We start from the raw sequence: 19,972 nt of genomic DNA on the forward strand, positions 1-19,972 counted from the left end.
TCACTCAATCACTCTGGGCTTAGAAGATATGTGTGGCTATCTCTACTCATACACGAGTACTTCTGAATGAGTATATCCGCGAAGATGCGGAAGAGGATTGATCTTCAGTAACCCAAATCGGTCGTAAGAGGCGACCAACGGGATCTGGGGGTCGGGTTCGCTAACATGGTTGACACATGCAATCGTATTCCACTTACGTAAATCGATGCTGATGCTGATGCTGTTGATCACTGGACTATCTGGTCCAGTCTTCATTCCTGACATACCACCGCCATATAGCTGGAATACTGCTGAATGCGACGTTAAACAACAACCAACCAACCATTGTCGGCACCTTCAACATGACAGATGTTACCCCACGTTCACCAGTCTATCTAGACCTGGCTTACCCTCTGTGTCCGCAACATAAAACACAGCCGAAATCTAACATCCCCATCGAGATTATATTAAATCCTTCAGATAAGCCGCAATGCATTTTTTTCCGGTAACGTTCGTGGAAATCGGCACGTAATGCCTGCCAAGCATAAAACTATCGACTGGATCTCCTCCGGGTTAGAGTGATGACAGTGTATAGAACATGGGATATTTATCAGGTTAACGTAAACATTCTACATTTTGTTAGCCTCATAAATATTCGAAAACATCAGTGTTGCCATTAACCGAATTAAGTCACAGTCGTGGGTAATAGTCATTGTTATTATCATTATTATTATGAGCATCATTAGTAACAGAAGTAGTAGACGTAGTAGTAGTAGTAGATGTAGTAGTAGTAGTAGCCGTAGTAGCAATAGTAGTAGACGTTGTAGTAGTAGACGTTGTAGCCGTAGTAGCAGTAGCAGTAGTAGAAAAAGTAGTGGCAATAGTGGACGTAGTGGTAGCAGTAGCAGTAGTAGTAGTAGCAGCAGCAGTAGTAGTAGTAGTAGTAGCAGCAGCAGCAGCAGCAGCAGCAGTAGTAGTAGTAGTAGTAGTAGTAGTAGTAGTAGTAGTAGTAGCAGCAGCAGCAGCATTGGTAGTAGTGGTGTTCCCCGCCATTTCTGGTGTTCCCCTCCTTGATATTGCTGGAAACAACAGGGGCGTAATAACTAAACTCACTTTATCTGCTTCTCCACGAGGGAATTTTAATAACCCCACAACTCTATATTCAACAAATAATTGCATGTATGTTTGCACTGGTAGGAGGAATACATATATTTTTAACGACGCGTTGTTTTGCCGTTTGCTAAAACTGGTAACAACAGTGTGGAGTGGTGTGAAGTGTTACTAAAGACATGCATTTTTAACCTACACCGTTAACCTTGTCGAAAATTTTATTTATCTACCCTCTAGAATATTTTAAACAGGCTATTGTTTCAGAAAAAATAATAATCCTTTAGCATGTTTGCTTTAGCACTGTAATCTGTGCCGTCCTATAATTTTTTAGTCTGTCAGATTTAATGTTTCGTAACATTTTCAAATATGCATGTACAGATCAGTTCTATATTTTTTCACTGAATTTTAACACTTCCGTTTCCAGTGGCATCGGGCGAATCCCAAAGGATACCTTACTATGTCAGAAGGCAAAGCAGTGTAGAGTGATCTGCCCTTTGAGACCTTCAAACACATTGACCTATCGTCGGTGGTACGCGAGTGCCATCTAGTTATGCCAAGCCGTCAAGAAGCGCCAACCAGAGCTGAGAAAGAGGGAAATATCTAAGATTACACTCAGGAATGCGTGGATACAAGCCCCTCAGTTACTCTCTGGATGAAGGTTTTAGTTATCGTCTACAGAAACGTCTGTCGCTGGCATGTGTGGTGTCCTGTGTTGAGTGCATCGTGTCACGTGATCTGCAACTCGGTAGAACTCGGGCATTTCCGATTTTTGCGAACTGTATGTCCATGTAATTTTTGTACATTTTCAAACGATGTGACATTCATTTTGATCATGTTCTGTGTGAATCTCCGCCAGAGTGGTTTATATTCATGTTTAATGTTCTCATGTCAGATGAACGGTAACATATTTGTTCTATTTTGAGACCCGTTCCGATGCGCCATTCATATGCTTATTAGTTCATATTTCGTTTCGTCCTCAATATACGACTGTAAATTTTGATGCTTGAGATTGAATCAATATTCCTCTCTAAAATATTTCTATGACTTGAACAAAATAACTTCGTTTGATTAACCTAAAATTTATGTAAATGTCAGGGTCATTTTCCTTAGAGAGAGGAAGGTGATGTATATTTAGATCTAACTTCATCGTTTCGTGTAAATACTACACTGCTCGGTAGAAGTTAAGATAAACACGCACAAATTAAAGGTTGTGCTATACCTACTGTCGAACAGATTCAGTGTCGCCATAATCGTATTTTCTGTAACATCTCTGTATTAGTGTATATACTGGAAATGTGCCACTATACTGAGTCCGCCTTTCGTCCGAGTTTAACATACTCACCCACGTTTAAAATTCGACAAATACATATTTTTTTAGCTTCAAGGATATTCTGCTGTAGTCATCAACACTGGCAGCCTTCACTTTGTGGTCTTTTCATAATAACTTCCAGACGAAGTGTTCACCGTAGGTCTGGGCCCTGTCACGTTGACCTTGACACGCACACCAGCCGCAAACGCACACCAGCCGCAAGTGGCACAGTGGGTGGTTATCCTTTGTTTGTCCAAAATGATCTGAAATGTGTCTGATGTAGAGCTTTATAGGGTTAATGTCTTTTTTTTTCTTTTTCTTTCTTTCTTCTTCTTTTATTTTTTTTTATTTATTTATTTATTTATTTGATAGCTTTTCCTTCAGTATTTTCCAGTATTAGTGTTTCAATGTTAATCATAAGACAGGCCTCTGCAAAACAATCCTGTCTGTTTCAAATCATAAAAATATGAATGAATTCTTATGTCAGTGATAATACCCATCAGATGATAATGATGTTGATCATGATGTGATGATTATATCATTCAGATAATAAAGCGATGATAATGATAAGATGATAATGATAATATTCAAAGAATAGTGATGATATTGATGTGATGATAACGATGGTAATGGTAATTATCCGCGATGATGATGTTGTTATCACACTGAATAAGAATATCTTGATTATATGTTTTTATTAATATCACAAGCGGAATCGACAATAACGAGACCATTAAAAATAGTCGGTTTATTTCAGCATTCATCTTGCCGAAACATTCTTACCGCAATCAGTGAGCATTCATTGTCATTCTCCACTCCATTGGGAGAATGCTACTAGGCTGGTTCGAATCCTTTGTCCGCGGTTGCATAACTTTAATTACAGCTTCAGTCCCTTGGTAAAGCGGAATAGTACACTCATACAGTATAGTACATCACAGAAATCGGTACCTCCACGTACTTCATGTGTCAGGAATACGTGCAATACGACGTCAAGAGTTATTTCCCTTTGATAGATCATCGTCAAATCGCTGGCATTGCAGGTTCAGCCTGGTTCCCGGGGACTGTTGCGCACTATGCCTAACCGTTAGCGCAGGGACAACAGACCCCGGGAACCAGGCTGCTTCACGTTCTTCGTTCGTAGTTCGTATTCTTGGCTTTTTCCGTTTTTAATTCTCTTAATGACTTTTTTAAGTCCCTTAATGACCTTCATTAGGAGACTTCATAAATGATATTATGAAGGTAATGAAATACAGGTCTGTGAATTTGCATATCCTAGCATACATTACATTTGTCAGCTTCAAACCATTAACTACCACAAAAACTCACTGATGATGCTCAGTTTTTAGTTCGCTCACTCAATAGTGAGTATGCTTTTACGCCGCTTTAGGAATAATCCAGCAATATCACGGCGGACTTCACAGAGTGAACTCATATCGGGAATCGAACCCATATCTTCGCACGACGAGCGAACGCTTCACCCATTAGGCTACCCCTTTGCCCCCCTCACTCCAGATGAAAGCTATGGAAACAATCACCTTATGGTGGCCTTGCATTAATTGGGTAATCTTGAATCTTGTCCAAAGTCTTATATACAAGGCATGAATCATAAGTGACAGTCTGATATGAGTGAGTGAGTTTGGTTTTACGCCGCTGTTAGCAATATTCCAGCTATATCACGGCTCGGGACACAAGAAAATGGGCCTCACACAGTGTAAGATGTAAGGGGGATCGAACCCGGGTCTTCGGCGTGACGAGCGAACGCTTTAACCACTAGGCCACTCCACCGCCCCCAGTCTGATATGCATTTGCGGGGCACATGGTAGTCTCATACCGCCTGTGATTACCAAGTGTATTTTATCTATCGCTGTTTACTCCAGTTCACCATCAGTCATTACCATCGCCCTGTACCCGTTTATAGCACAACTGTTTGTATATATTGAATGTATTTCATAACAGTACAATGCATTTTGTATATTGCATTCTGTATATTGTTTATTTGATGTGTGTACATACAGACAGCCTGAAGATCCGCAGGAAGGGATTACTTACAGTAGCATATCCTTGCATATTATAATATGTTTTTTAAAAAATAAAATACAATATAAAACATTGATTGGATGCATGCACAGGTCTTGATGTACCAAAACACTGGAACCTTATTACAGGAACCATGTAAAACACAAATACACCATAATCCAAGCTCGGATTACTAAAACATGGCTCCATCTATCTAACATAATCAGCTTTACTGGCATGACTATATCAATGTAATATACTGAAAAGCAAAAGAAACGCAAATTTAACCCAAAAAATCTTATAAAAGCGTTTATGTTAGGTCTATATAAAAACTTGACAAAAAGCCAGATACGTTTCTTTTGCTGTTTAGTATATAATCCGTGTTACTGACCGAACGCTGAATTGTTAATCCACAGTCCCGTTGATAGGCTAATGATGAATTAGTCTCGTTAAGCTTGTAAGATAAACCTAATCTAATGGCACTTTTGTAATGCGAAAAACGCACACGTTAATTCATTGCATCTTATATTTGTACTTGAATAATGCTACTAATGTTTGCTTGTAATGTCGGTCAAATAAAGGCATTGTAATGTGTAATTGTATTGCTTGATTAGTGAAAGGCAATAGTGATTTGTGATTGTATTGCTTGATCAGTGAAAGGCAATAGTGATTTGTGATTCTATTGCTTGATCTGTAATGGTAACGTACAATACCTTTGCTTGAATAACTGAACCTAGTGCTGGTTTATAATTCAGTCGTTGAAAGTAATAGTACGTTTGCGTCATTCATGTTTCATAAGTTAAGACTTAATGGTATGTTAGTAAGTTAATGAAATGTTATTAATTGGTCATATGTGATACCTTTCATTTTGTTATTTTTGTTTGATGGCATTTGCATATCTCGGGTTGTGTAACCTCCACCACAAATAGGTAAATATCTTATGTGACAATATTTTTTATTTTTGCACGTATGGGCAATATCGTGTATGTCTAACATTATCTAATTATTTATCGACCAGCAGGTTTGTATTTAGCATCACATCTACAACTGTCATTCAGATGTACTGTCAAATGTATTTTGTTTCGACGTTGACGACTTTTTTTACGTTTTTGTCAGATTCGTTTTTTACATATTACGTGATCGTGACGAGTGGCGGAGTATTTCAGAGAATAAAAGCTTCAAAACTAGTTTATGTTGGGTGTTTGTTTTGTCAATGTATTTTGGTTGTTTATAATTTCTGTATGTTAAACAATGGTCCAGAACGATTGGAGATAGATTCGTGTCTACAGCGTTGTCACACGTATGTTACTGAAGACCCCACGTACACGTGCTGCTTACATTGATGAAACCAGGTGTTCTAGATATACGAAGTCAATACCTTCAGTGATGCAACCAGGTGTCAGTGATGAGGAAACCAATATACACTTAATACCTACAATAATCACACAGCTTGTTCCTGATAAAAGAACCCACTTACTCGCAATGCCTACAGTCATAAAACTAGGTGCTCTTGATTAAGAAATCCACTAGCCACGTATTCTTAATGACTAAATCCACATAATTATAGGTAATGCCTACATTGATGAAACCACATATTCTTGATTACAACTCCCATACATAGATAATGCCTACATTGATGAAACCACATACCCTTGGTTACAAAGCCCACACATACGTAATGCCAATGGTGAAACCATGAGTTCTTGATTACAAAACCCACGTGCAGGTAATGCCTACATTGACGAAAGTAGGTGTTCATTATTCAGTAAAAAATACCTAGGTTATGGAACTTGGTGGGTGTGTCTCAAGAGATTAAATTCATGCCTACGGTTATAACATGATTCAAGAAGCCCGGACTCACTAAATGACAACAGTACTGTTCATTATTCAGTAAACAATACCTAGGTTATGAAACTTGGTGTGTGTGTGGGTGTTCATTATTCAGTAAACAATACCTAGGTTATGAAACTTGAAGGGTGGGTGTAGGTGTTCATTATTCAGTAAACAATACCTAGGTTATGAAACTTGGTGGGTGTGTCTCAAGAGATTAAATTCATGCCTACGGTTATAACATGATTCAAGAAGCCTGGACTCACTAAATGACAACAGTACTGTTCATTATTCAGTAAACAATACCTAGCTTATGAAACTTGGTGTGTGTGTGTGTGTGTGTGTGTGTGTGTGTGTGTGTGTGTGTGTGTAGGTGTTCATTATTCAGTAAACAATACCTAGCTTATGAAACTTGGTGTGTGTGTGTGTGTGTGTGTGTGTGTGTGTGTGTGTGTGTGTGTGTGTGTGTGTGTGTGTGTAGGTGTTCATTATTCAGTAAACAATACCTAGGTTATGAAACTTGAAGGGTGGGTGTAGGTGTTCATTATTCAGTAAACAATACCTAGGTTATGAAACTTGAAGGGTGGGTGTAGGTGTTCATTATTCAGTAAACAATACCTAGGTTATGAAACTTGGTGTGTGTGTTTCAAGAGATTAAATGCATGCCTACTGTTATAACATGATTCAAGAAGCCTGGACTCACCAAATGACAACAGTAATTCCAGTGAGATTTAAGACTACACTCGGGTAATACCAGTAGCACTAGACGGTGCAGCATTTAAGAACCTATGCCCAAGTAATTCAAACAGTGATAACACTAGGAGTTCGTGATTCGAAAACAAACCAGCGTGGAATGCCTAGTTTTGCATTCAAGAGTGAGTGAGTTTAGTTTTACGCCCCTGTTAGCAATATTCCAGCAATATCATGGTGGCGGACACCAGAAATGGGCTGTGTACGTTTTACCCATGGGGGGTATCGAAAACTTCTGCGGGAGGATCAAATGCGAAAACCAGAAGGCTACCCCACCGTCCTTGGAACTCAAGACCCCCTACACTCAAGTGATGGGTACTTTGATAGCATGCAAGTCTTAGAAGGAGCCGGTAACTCCTGACCATTCCTTCCAAGGTAGACCGATCCAACTGAATTATTGAATCCATGCTTATCGTCTGTTATGGTTTCTGGTATACTCTAAGTCATGCCGACCACACCACGCAGCGCAGACACAACTGCTTAAAGCTCTGAGAGACCCCACTCATTCACTCACTCACTCACTCACTCACTCACTCACTCACTCACTCACTCACTCACTCACTCACTCACTCACTCACCCACCCACCTATTCACTCACATCAAGCTTACGCATTTCACGTGTGATGGGTGAGTTTTGAAAAAGATTAGTCGTATGTTCTCTTGAGTTACAGCGACGAAAACCTTTTCGCTTTGAATTTATTAAGAGGAGGAGGAGCAGAGTATAACAAGTTGTTGGGGAGGCAGCCACAGATGAACTACAATAATGTCAGTGATAATACGATGCTTGTCATTAAGCTAAATATGCAGGTTAACTCCGAGGGGTTTTGCACAAATTATCCCTTCAAAGGCAAGATCCACGTTAGAATTCCATTTTGTGAGACAATACAAACATGACAGATGTTCGAAATGGGACCGCTCTGCATAATCAGTGGTTCGATTCCGTTATAATGAACTAAGAACTTTCGATGTTTACTTGGACGGTAACGATGAAAAGAAATTGCAGCAGTATTGCAATGGTTGGTCGCAATATTATGTTTCAATGGACTGTCGCTATCGGATTAGTTGTTTCTTCCTCAAAAGTCGCCCCTGGTGCTCACCCGGTGTGTGAATTGTGGTAGAGCCGCACCAATTCACACACAATTACCGGCATTCTTCGGACTGGCGAGGGGATGACTGCGGAGAGACAACGGGGGTTAACTCCTGTTGGCCTCTAGGTTCCAGGCATCCCATCAACTCTTAATGTGTGCGAAGGGTTTTAAAATGTGCATAGTTCTCCATTGTTCATTTGAGACTGAGAGAGTGAGGTAGTTCATCACACCTGGGGACCCATGAAGGTCCTGCGTAGAATAGGCCTTCAACAAACCCATGCTTGCCATAAAAGGCGACTATGCTTGTCGTAAAAGGCAAGCTCGGGCTCGATGACTTGGTTGACACATGTTATCGATTCCCACTTGCGCAGATGGATGCTCATGCTGTTGATCACCGGATTGTCTCGTTCAGATTTGATTATTTACAGACCGCCGATATACAGTTGGAATATTTCTGAGTGCGTCGTAAAACTAAACTCACTCACTGGAATCCAATTTCAACTGTGTTCAGTCCTGACAGATGCACTGGAATAATTCATCATAGGTGTCTGAAGAAAGACATTCTTGTTTCACGTATTTTACAGTCAGTCAGTAAAGTATCAATTACTTTAAACATTACTCATATTAATGGTAATTATAGCAAATTATTAACAGGTAATGTTTAGCCTCACAATGTGAAAAACTGGATCAGTTCTTCGTTTCGCTTCGTTGTCAAGGGGAACCAAATCTGTCGACGACCGTTCGTCTTTCTTTAGCGCTGTCCATTTTTTTTAATAAAAAGTAAAAGGTCATGGTGAATGGTAATATTCTTTTCGTCCGTATGTGAGATGTGGGATTTGAAGTCAGTACCTACGGTTGAAAAACTGGCTTCCCGGCAAATGTTCTCGCGCTGCCCTCTACTCACAGCATGCAGCGGTCGCCCTAATATACTGAGACAATGAACTTTGGAGCATCACATTTCAAGATAAAAAATCATGTACAGTAAATTATTCATACAGGACGGAAGGACGTTGCTTGAGAATCTGTTTGAAGATTGTAATCGAAAGAAATATTCAGAGGGAAAAAGTTGAAGATTAACCAGTTAAAAAATATCAATCATATCTGATGAAAGCCAAAGTAGGTTCCTTATATATCTTATGGTTATAAGATAACGGCACAGATGGTTATCAGGTATTGTAGATTTTTCAACCTTAAAGGTGTTGTAAAGGCAACGACAACTAGTGCGAAAATTTCCACTGTACCATAATCTTTCACAGAAACAGATTTATTGTTGACAGAAGTACGGACATGAACGTTATTTATTTATCATTATTAAAGAAAAGACACGTTCAGAATCAAGGTGGGATTTATATACCTTGCTAATGAAGCAGCCTGTATGTTCCAGTATTGGGGTGGTGGGGTGGCCTAGTTATGCCGAAGTTCCGGGTTCGATTGCTCTCATGGGCATAATGTTTGAAGTCTATCTCTGTTGTCCATCGCCGTGATATTACTGGAATGTTGCGGGGTAAAACCATACTCACTCGTCACACGTCAGATCCAATATGGAACAGAGGTCAGAGGTCAAGGGGAATAAATTTCTGAGTTTTCAATGTGTCTTCTTGCGCATTCTCGATTTGGCAATGTCATGTACTGGAAAGGTCAAGGTCTGCGTCAAACAGCTACGGGAGCAAACTGACGTTATATGCATTTCAAATATATTCATGTACCTTTATGGTGGTGTCTCAGTGGTGTCTCAGTCGTCATTGTTCCTTGTGGCCATCCTTGTGGAGATTCAGGATCCAGTGGGTTCGAATCCACCATCACCCCGATAAACATCCACCGTATTTCCTCATCCTACACGCAAAGTTAAAGACGTGTACTTTTTGATAGAATCCATCAACAAAGTTACGGAACTGAAAGTACAAACGCTCATACGACGTCGATTAGCTTCTCAAAATAACGTGATCGTGGGTTCGAATCATATGTTATGATTGTATGGTTTGTAAGCGCAATGTCCACCAAAGCAGAAGAACGTAACTACTTGCATTACACCGGGTTTTCCTCCCATACAAAACCGACACGCCGTGATGTATCAGTATTTAATCTTGATAACATCGTCATACCCAGGTTTTAACCATCTTGAGTCAACAACTTTAAAATGCTGTTGCTTTTTCAGATAAAAAAGAACACAAGACGCGTTATTTCTAGAACATGGGAAAGGTTTATTTTGAAATGTGTACTTTCCAGAAACAAGAGATATTCTCCATGGCTGGAAAGAGAGACAGAGCTCCGAACTCACATGGTAGGATTCGCATGGTTCATAATAACGCGTGGCATTATGTTTTCTTTATTATAAAGGGTTGAAGCCGTTGTTCCACATATATGACAGTTTATCCACGAGTAAGGATCAGTGAGTGAGTCTAGTTTTACGCCGCTTTAGCAATATTCCAGCAATATCACGGCAGAGGATACCAGAAATTGGCTTCATACTTTGTATCCATATCGGGAATCGAACCCAGGTCTTTGGCGTGACGAGCGAACGCTTTAGCCACTGGGCTGCCCCATTGCCCCCATAAAGATGAGGATGCCGGACAGTCCAAGTATTAACATACATCCCATACATTCAGTCACAAGTATTTTACCTCACAGATGATAGGAATGCTTAGTGAAAATATATATTTATGTACATATAGAACAAGTGGGTTATACATACATCATTTCACTGACGCCACAAAGTCAAAAACACTTATACAAATAGTTATCTTTGCAAAATGTAATATAAATGCATGTTCACTGTCGTCAAGTTTATGGTAGAATATGTATTTTAACAGATAGGCAGCGACGGTGAATCTTCGACGAAAATTGATGTTTTTTCAGATTACCTTATTTGTTTTTACATAACAATGATATTTTAAACACGTGTCACATTCCTACAAAAAATATCTCTGTCTATTTCTTCACAACCAACATTTCTGCATATTTAAAAATGGGACGTTACGCTGGCAATCATTCGGAACTACTCGCCCCTTTCCGTGATCAAGAAGACGACTCGTACCTCTATAGTACGCCATTATTGCCAAGAAACATTGCAAAGCAAATCAAATCCCGTTTAGTAAAATGTGAAATGTGTCAAATAGATTTTAGCGCTTCTCAATTTTCAATATTATTTCCGTGGTTATCAAATTATATTGTTATTTATATTTGTTAAAGAAATTAGAAACTTACTTAAAGTGACTGTCGTGTTGTGTTATAAATTTCCAGGAGTAGCCATGCTTGAAAGTGTAGATTTGTCTGAGTATCGTTATCTCCGTGCCGGTTTGCGTTAAGACAAGGGCCAGGCGTTAACATGGCCTCAAGAGGGCTACGAGTCGCCATCCGGCTTGCCTTGTCGGAATGTTACGAGGAGTTACAAATGTCTGCCAATGCGTTTTCTGGACAGACAACTCTTTTGTCACAACAATGCCTCTGTACTCAACACAAGATAAACAAAACAAACAGATCACATCTTACGTACATTCCTGTTACAGCTCAGAAACATGTCAGTATGACAAAAACATTCATATCGATCGACTTCATTCCACGACAAAAGGTTAATGTTGAACAATATTCTACAAACATGCACTTGTATTTGGTAAGAGTCGAACATTTGTATGGCGATTCTGCTTTCTATATTTATCAACAGATTTAACGGTCTAAATCTCACCAAGGCACTCGCTATACTGTTGTTCTGAAGATAATAAGGTCCGAGCTCACATTGCACCAGTACTTCAGCCAATTAACGTGCCAACTGCCTTCAGCTGAGATAGAAACAGAAGACACGAAGGAAGCCTTCCCATCTGTTTCATACTAAGATCTCATTACAAAAATTTAGAGTGACAAAACATGTGCACAAGACATAAGGGATTCAACCTCATCTTACCATCAGAAACTTTTCAGCATTTCACTTTTCAAACTGGTATGATCAAAACCTTGTTGTTTTACAAGATCTTCCTTTAAGTCAAACTGTTGAAATTCAAGAAAAATTCAGTTTAAAAATAACGTAGCCTCATATATAAAACTTTATGGATTCAGTTTCTAAAGTTTCATTAGAAGAGCTGAAGAAGCAGACTGGTTTTGCGCTTTTGATTCACAGGACGTTGATCCTTGACTAAGGTTTGTCAAGCTGGATTATGCGAACAACACTACTCTTCCTAGTCTCCCTGTCTCAGTGATAAAGATAGGAGGCTTTCATGGTTTTGGATGTATTGTACTCGCCTTGTTACTAGCAGTGTTGCATCCAATATTTACAGTGATGCTGGAAATATGACTGTTGTGAATGTCTCTCCAAAGACAAAACACCCGGAATCATTAGATCACGTGAACTTTAAAACCTCAGGTTCAACCACACCCTTTACTTTATGCATCAAAACGTAGCGTAATTGCTGCAATCAAAGCTTCGGTTTCACACACTAAATCTTACCTTCAGGAAACTAAATGAAATCATGTCACATGTTGTGAACTAAATTTGTGGAGGCTTTTGTCGCCCACTTACACAATAGTTAATTACAGAACGTCACATTTGCATAAAATAACACGCATTAGATGCCGAATATGTCTGTTTTGCAAAAAAATGTATTTTTTTCACCAGAAGGAATGCTTGAAATTGACAAATACATTGGTCAATATCTACGGCCTCATCTCAAAGACAAGGTTTCTGTATTCATATGGTGACATCGATAATTATGCAAATCAGGAAATGAAGGCAACAAAGGGAGATTACTCTCATTCACTACCCATGCCAATCTGACTAGATGATAATAATAATCGCTGGTATTATGATTAAGCACACCACAAATATGTGACACACATATATACCTAGACAAAGACAAGTAATTATGCTGCACCGAGGGCCGACTTAGGGTACGCTTATGAAAAACGTTTACAAATAACATGGCGGATGAACGGGGTTACACTGATACATCTATTGGCGCCTAATGGCATATGAAAACATCCGAAATCTGATCTTAAAGCCGGGTACTTGTTAAGCTGCGAGAGTCAGTATGAGTCATGGACCACGCATGACATTGGTATCATTGGTATAACTCCTGATATTTACTAAAATACTGACGTAAGTCATGAAAGATCACTGCAAACGGATCTCAAATGCATTCTTCAACACCGATAACTGTTGATGCTTCAACACCTTATATTTTAAATAGGAAATGAATACATCTCGTTTTCATGATCTACGAGTGATAGAAACGTAGGGATATTAATTCATGTATGTTTACATAATATATTCATATATATGGTAAAATAACTGCCTTTATGGTAAACGCCCCATTCGTATTCGTGCATGTAGTTTTCATCTGTGTGTAATTCATGATAATATATGTACATATTAGTATAGTGATACGAAATTATGTGCAGATGTTTGTATGTTTATCATGCACCAATGGTGTAAGTTTGTAAACCGCGCTGTTACTGATACAGTCACTATAGCTCGCCTACAGGGTTAAGGCTAATGTATACTCTTCACAAAAGGCATGGGTGCCTGAGCTTTCAGTTTGGATAGATATGACAAGCGTTAACAAACGTTTGAATGTACGCACAATGATATGTTCGCACCATCATTTATCTTTATCACCACCCGTAGACACAACGCATGGGATGCACGTGCAGAACGTAGTAGCCTCTTACACGTGCATGGGATGTCATGGGAAGGTTCCTAAATCACCATTAGACCACTACTTTTGGCAGTCATCATACATCACATTATTGTTAGTGTTTGTTTCAGGAGGAATCGTATACATGCAAATTTCACCTCATACACCAATCATATTTCAAGAGCGATCACTGTGCAAACAGCTATGATTAACTCCGAAAAGTCATCATTATCATATCAGCACTGACTGATTCCCATATATCTCCCAATATTTTGATCGTAACTTAAAAATGAAGTTTCCCTACTTTTTAAAGAGTGTACATACGCTGAGTAAACGAAATTGTTAGTTGCTAAGAATGAAACAAAGAGGAAAAGGCGATTTAATGTATGGATAACGCTTGCAATTTTACAGTCAAATCCGTGTGTTTGCTACATCTGCCGTGACACAGTGAATGAAAGACGACAGCATATCCAGTATAAATAGGTGACACATAATACTACAATCATAATAATATCCTTTTTATCATGTAAGTATGAGATGTAGGTGATAATCAATACTTTTACAATACAATATCGGTACCGAAACTATATAGATGCAGGTAGAAGAATGATTCAGGGTAATTTTGACCGCGTACCCGAGGTCCATCTTCCATAGCTGTCATAGACATGCCAAGGCTGAGGGTATATGATGAGTGAGAGTTTCCGGCGCCTTTGGCAATATCATAGCACTATCACAGCAAGGAAAGACAGAACTGGGCTTCACACGTTGTATCATGAGAGGAATCAAACGGGGCTTCGATCGGACACTATAGCCACCGCCCGGTATTCACAACAGTGTCTCTGTCAATGGAGAAAGAATCACATAAAATGGAAGCGGGGAATCATAGAACATACATTCACAAGATATTGTAATGTGACAGCGCTGTAATGAGTTCACGACACAGTGAGAATGTCTTGACACATCAGCAGAGAGCGAGCACCTTTGGCGCACGTGAAGAGTGAGAAGCGTGTGAGCGTTTTAGTTACTTCAATAATAGCCCAGAAATATATTTTTAATAACCTTATGTCGTTAAAGCAATGCTGATAGACGAATAATACCATTTAGCGAACGCATTGTACCATTGTTTATTTTGTCAGTCATTAAAACATATTTCAGTCATTTTTTAATAAAAGACAGTCACCGTGGTCATAATAATAAAATGTTCCAACAATGTTCTTCTTCCCGTGCATTTAATCTGTGGCTGCTTTGATAAAGCAACGATCGCGCCATGTAAGGAGCGAACCAAAACGGTCCATCATATATGACTTCAGTTTGTCTCTACCATTCATCATCTGGATTTCTCAGGGTAACGAAAATATAATATTATATATATCATCGTACAAACATAGGCATATATCAAGATACAATTGAATAATATGTGAAAAAAACAGACCCCAATCCCTGGTAATGTTGAGAGTGAAAGGCCATGTAAATAATGTACATATATATCCATGCATCCAAACAGTGAGCAGGGAGGTACCACAATGGATAATGTCTGTGTACAACGCCAATTCCTCGTCACGACTTTCCTGCTGGATCTTCGGAATCAGAAACTGATTCAACACTTTCGACTGTCTCTGTCCTCTGAACAGCAGCGGCCCGAGATGGCCGAGGAACAATGTCATGAATCACTATAGCCTCCAGTTTCTCATTGGTCAAAGTAAAGGGAGACAACTGGTTTTCAGACATCTGACGTTGTAGAATTTTTTGGTGTCTTGTTCGGGCGTTCATTAATGGTCGCGAGGGCGAGACTCTCTCCACGGAATGGTTCAAAAGAGGTGGCTGCTGAAGCGTGATCATTGGCTGTGGATGGCTGGCTGCGCTGGGACTTAAATACATATCGTCTTCGTGTTTCACGATTCCGTTGCTATTGTGTGTCAAGGTGTCATGGCTTGTTGAGGCTTCCTGGTAGCTTCTTTCGTGCTTTGGAGAAATTTTTATTGTATGGGTGTGTTGCACTTCTTTTGATTTACCGTATTCTTCTGAAAGAATAAAGACGTATGTCAGTTACAGTGAAAACTGTTTAATACGTATTGATATTCATGCTCAGTGAATTAAATTGGCCCTAATAAATAAGAACAATGCATTCATTGTGGAAAGTGACTGAAATACTTTAGCCTAGAGGTCAAAACCATAACTTCGATACCCAGAAGAACATGCTTCATCAATAGCCATGTTTCTTGTTGTGGCCAAAAAGAAGTAATATCTCACAGATTACGGTCTTAAAGAGCTATGACTTACAAAGACAATTATCCTATATAATCTCAAACACAATTCATTAACAGGTTCGCTTATATCACATTTTCCCCACACGTCCTAAAATCCTTTAAAAACGAAAACAAAATAAATTTAACGAAGTAAAGATGATATAATCACAGAACAAAATACAACTTAGGACATGTAGATGTCTACTAATTCTAAGCCCGTTTTAGGTGTCCCCGCCGTGATGTTGCCGGAACATTACTAAATAGCGACGTTAAACATTATTCATTCACTGAATTCGGCTGGGTATCAATATCCATGTCTGGGTTGTACGTATGTTAAATGGCAGCATTGTATTTCAGCAGGATAGCTGTATAGAACGGTTTGCGTGTTTATTTGTTTGGTGCTTAATATCGCACTCAGCCATATTCCAGCTATATGGCTGCGGTCAGTAAATAATCGTGTCTGGACCAGGCAATCCAGTGATCAACAGCATGGTCATCGATCTACACAAATGGGATTAGATGACAGGCGTCAACCAAATCAGCGACCCTGACCACCCGATCTTTTTAGTCTGATTAGTACAACCACGCACGCACACGCACACGCATACGCACATATCTCTATGTAAATGATGTTTTAATCCAATTTCTTGCGGTTGAATCTAACGCATCGTTAAATGCTACTGCGGTAAATGTCAACCAAGTCAGCCAGGCTTACCATCGATCCTGTTAGTCTCAATTCCAACTCGTGCAAATTCCTTCCAGGTAATAAAATAATATTCACTCTTTTATTGCGATCCTCTACCGACTGACGTGGAGAGAAGCAATCTTACTGCACAAGTACAAGATCCCGATGATCAATTAAACTGCTCTGGCAAAGTAGAATCAGATACAATCGAACCGAACATTAACAAAATGGTAATGAATGTCAAGGAATGTGACATATATCAAATATTCTACAATCCATTTCTGCTGGAGTTTATCTAATGGTTAAGCATACCTGGTGCAACATACCAAATGCATAACTTAAATATGTATGAGTGAATATATATATATATATATATATATATATATATATATATATATATATATATATATATATATATATATTCACTCATACACTCATCTGTGTGTGTGTGTGTGTCTGTCTGTCTCTCTCTGCGTGTGTCTCTGTGTGTGTGAGAGAGTGTGTGTGTGTATGTGTGTGTGTGTCTATATATTTTTGAAACGGTAAAACGTTAATATTCCATTGACTTTTGTTTGGTTCAGACGAGTTGGCATCTGATAACATAAGACATGGAACATGTCATGGCGTCACACTGCCACGCCATTCGACATGTTAGAAAGCCAACTGATCACCACCAGTAGCTATAGTGAGTGAGTTTAGGTTTACGCCATTTTAAGCAATATTCCAACAATATCACGGCGGGGACATCAGAATGGGTTTCACACATTGTACCCATGTGAGGAATCGAACCCGGTTATCGGAGTGACGAGCCAACGCTTTAACCACGAAGTTACCCCACTGCCCTTCACCACCAATAGGGTGCATGGGATGTTAAAGTGCTCTACCAACATGTACAACACCTGGAAGACTGTTCTACCAACATGTACAACACCTGGCAGACTGTTCTACCAACATGTACAACACCTGACAGACTGCTCTACCAACATGTACAACACCTGACAGACTGTTCTACAAACATGTACAACTCTTAACAGACTGTTCTACCAACATGTACAACACCTGACAGACTGTTCTACCAATATGTACAACACGTGACAGACTGCTCCACAAACATGTACAATACCTGACAACCTGCTCTACCAACATCGACAACACCTGACAGACTGCTCTACAAACGTGTACAACACCTGACAGACTGCTCTACCAACATGTACAACACCTGACAGACTGCTCTACCAACATGTACAACACCTGACAGACTGTTCTACCAATATGTACAACACGTGACAGACTGCTCTACCAACATCGACAACACCTGACAGACTGCTTAACAAACATGTACAACACCTGACCGACTGCTCTACAAACATGCACAACTCCTGACAGACTGTTCTTCAATGTGTACGACACCTGACAGACTGCCCTACCACCACGCACAACACCTTGCCAAAACGGTAGTAAACATGTACACTTCGCAAGAAATCGAACAACATGTACAACATACAGCAAAATGCTCGGACAGCATGTGTAGAGTCACACAAAACAAATCGACCAACATGTTCAATTCTAGCGGAGTTTGAGAAAACTGTTCAATAACTAAATTCACCTCGGACAACCTGTTTCACAATGAATCTCCGCCATCATGTGCAGGACAGATTAGAATATCATCTACAGAAGGACAACGCTGAAATATGCTGTATGACAACATATCTCGGCCATAACGACGATACTCTACATGAGATATAGCTGAAATCTGCAGCAGTACATCAGATCTTGGCCATAACTGCTACATCACAACATATTGAGACCACAACGATGATTCTTTTCTACACATGTGAAATATGCTGCATCACAACATATCTAGACCACAACGATGATACTGTACTCAGCATGAGATATAGCTGAAATCTGCAGCAGTACATCAGATCTTAGCCATAACTGCTGCATCACAACATATTGAGACTACAACGATGATTCTCTTCTCCACATGTGAAATATGCTGCATCACAACATATCTAGACCACAACGATGATACTGTACTCAGCATGAGATATAACAGAAATATGCTGCATCACAACATATCTAGACCACAACGATGATACTGTACTCAGCATGAGATATAGCAGAAATATGCTGCATCACAACATATCTAGACCATAATCATGATACTGTATTTTTCATGCCATTGGGATATAGTTGAAATATGTTGCATCCCAACATATTGAAACTACAACGATGATACTGTACTCAGCATGAGATATGGCAGAAATATGTTGCATCCCAACATATTGAGACTACAATGATGACACTATACCGTACATGGGATGTAGCAGAAATATGTTGCATCCCTACATGATACTGTACTCAGCATGAGATATAGCTGGAATATGCTGCATCCCAACATATTGAGACTACAATGATGACACTATACCGTACATGGGATGTAGCAGAAATATGTTGCATCCCTACATGATACTGTACTCAGCATGAGATATAGCAGAAATATGCTGCATCCCAACATATTGAGACTACAATGATGACACTATACCGTACATGGGATGTAGCAGAAATATGCTGCATCCCAACATATGTCATACAGACATTACTGTAAGCTTGCTGTAACGAAGGAAGGAATGCGTCTCGAGGGGATTGTATTGTACTCTATATTCGGAATCGGATAAAATAAGCTGCATTAATTGCGTTTACTTAACATAATCTGGCCACCACTGGTAATTACTTTAGAAGACTGCCAAGGGCAGCTTAGGCGAAAGACTATATCGGACCTGAAATCAACAAAGAGGTTGTCATTGCAGGATGTCGATCAGCAATCAATGACAGGCAAGTCAGCTTAGTGGACGTTTTCGACCAGGATTCAACCGTCAGGAAAACAAAGATGTTTCTCTTAGGCAGTGCGATACCACAGGTCTGAGAGAACGGTGTATTTTTTCAATGTCACGCATTCCTATATTGGTCTGAGTAATCACCAAGTGGCCGTCAATTTCGTTCACATTTAACTGTCGATTATCTGGAAGGTAATCTATGACCTCGCGGCAAATGTTTATGTCAAGTCAATTATTTTAGAGCTGTACCAATATTTTTGCTCAATTAGGTAATTTGTGAAATATTTGATTTCAGCAAAGGAAAACACATTAGCGTTAAGTACATCTTAAAGGTTAATTAGTTCATAAAGGAAATGTGTCCGTTTCGGCTTCATAAATTGAAGTTATTGGTTTACTATACGCACTTGCGCATTTTGCAGGGTCCTAAACCAGCATGATGACACAAGAGGGGTCCGCATATATCGTCATCGTTGACGTCATGGTTGCGCGCCAGAT

The 19,972-nt window shown here is 39.5% G+C and overlaps 2 protein-coding genes across 3 annotated transcripts in view; one reads left to right on the plus strand and one right to left on the minus strand.

The window, feature by feature from the left end:
* Window positions 1–5,601, plus strand: part of LOC137295434 (protein stum homolog) — a 90,362-nt gene extending 84,761 nt beyond the window's left edge. Inside the window, exon 3 of one of the 2 annotated variants that reach the window (XM_067826801.1) lies at window positions 1,514–5,601. In XM_067826801.1, the coding sequence (XP_067682902.1) occupies window positions 1,514–1,575 (62 nt within the window). In that variant the 3' untranslated portion in view covers window positions 1,576–5,601. The remainder of the gene's footprint in view (window positions 1–1,513) is intronic. The other variant, XM_067826802.1, reaches the window with a different exon arrangement.
* Window positions 5,602–10,259: 4,658 nt separating this feature from the next.
* LOC137295432 (uncharacterized) overlaps window positions 10,260–19,972 on the minus strand; it is a 52,069-nt gene continuing 42,356 nt past the window's right edge. Inside the window, exon 3 of the mRNA XM_067826799.1 lies at window positions 10,260–15,727. Coding sequence (XP_067682900.1) covers window positions 15,264–15,727 — 464 coding nt within the window. The 3' untranslated portion in view covers window positions 10,260–15,263. The remainder of the gene's footprint in view (window positions 15,728–19,972) is intronic.

The sequence above is a fragment of the Haliotis asinina genome, chromosome 8 (genome assembly GCF_037392515.1).
Source record: "Haliotis asinina isolate JCU_RB_2024 chromosome 8, JCU_Hal_asi_v2, whole genome shotgun sequence".
Classification (NCBI taxonomy): domain Eukaryota; kingdom Metazoa; phylum Mollusca; class Gastropoda; order Lepetellida; family Haliotidae; genus Haliotis; species Haliotis asinina.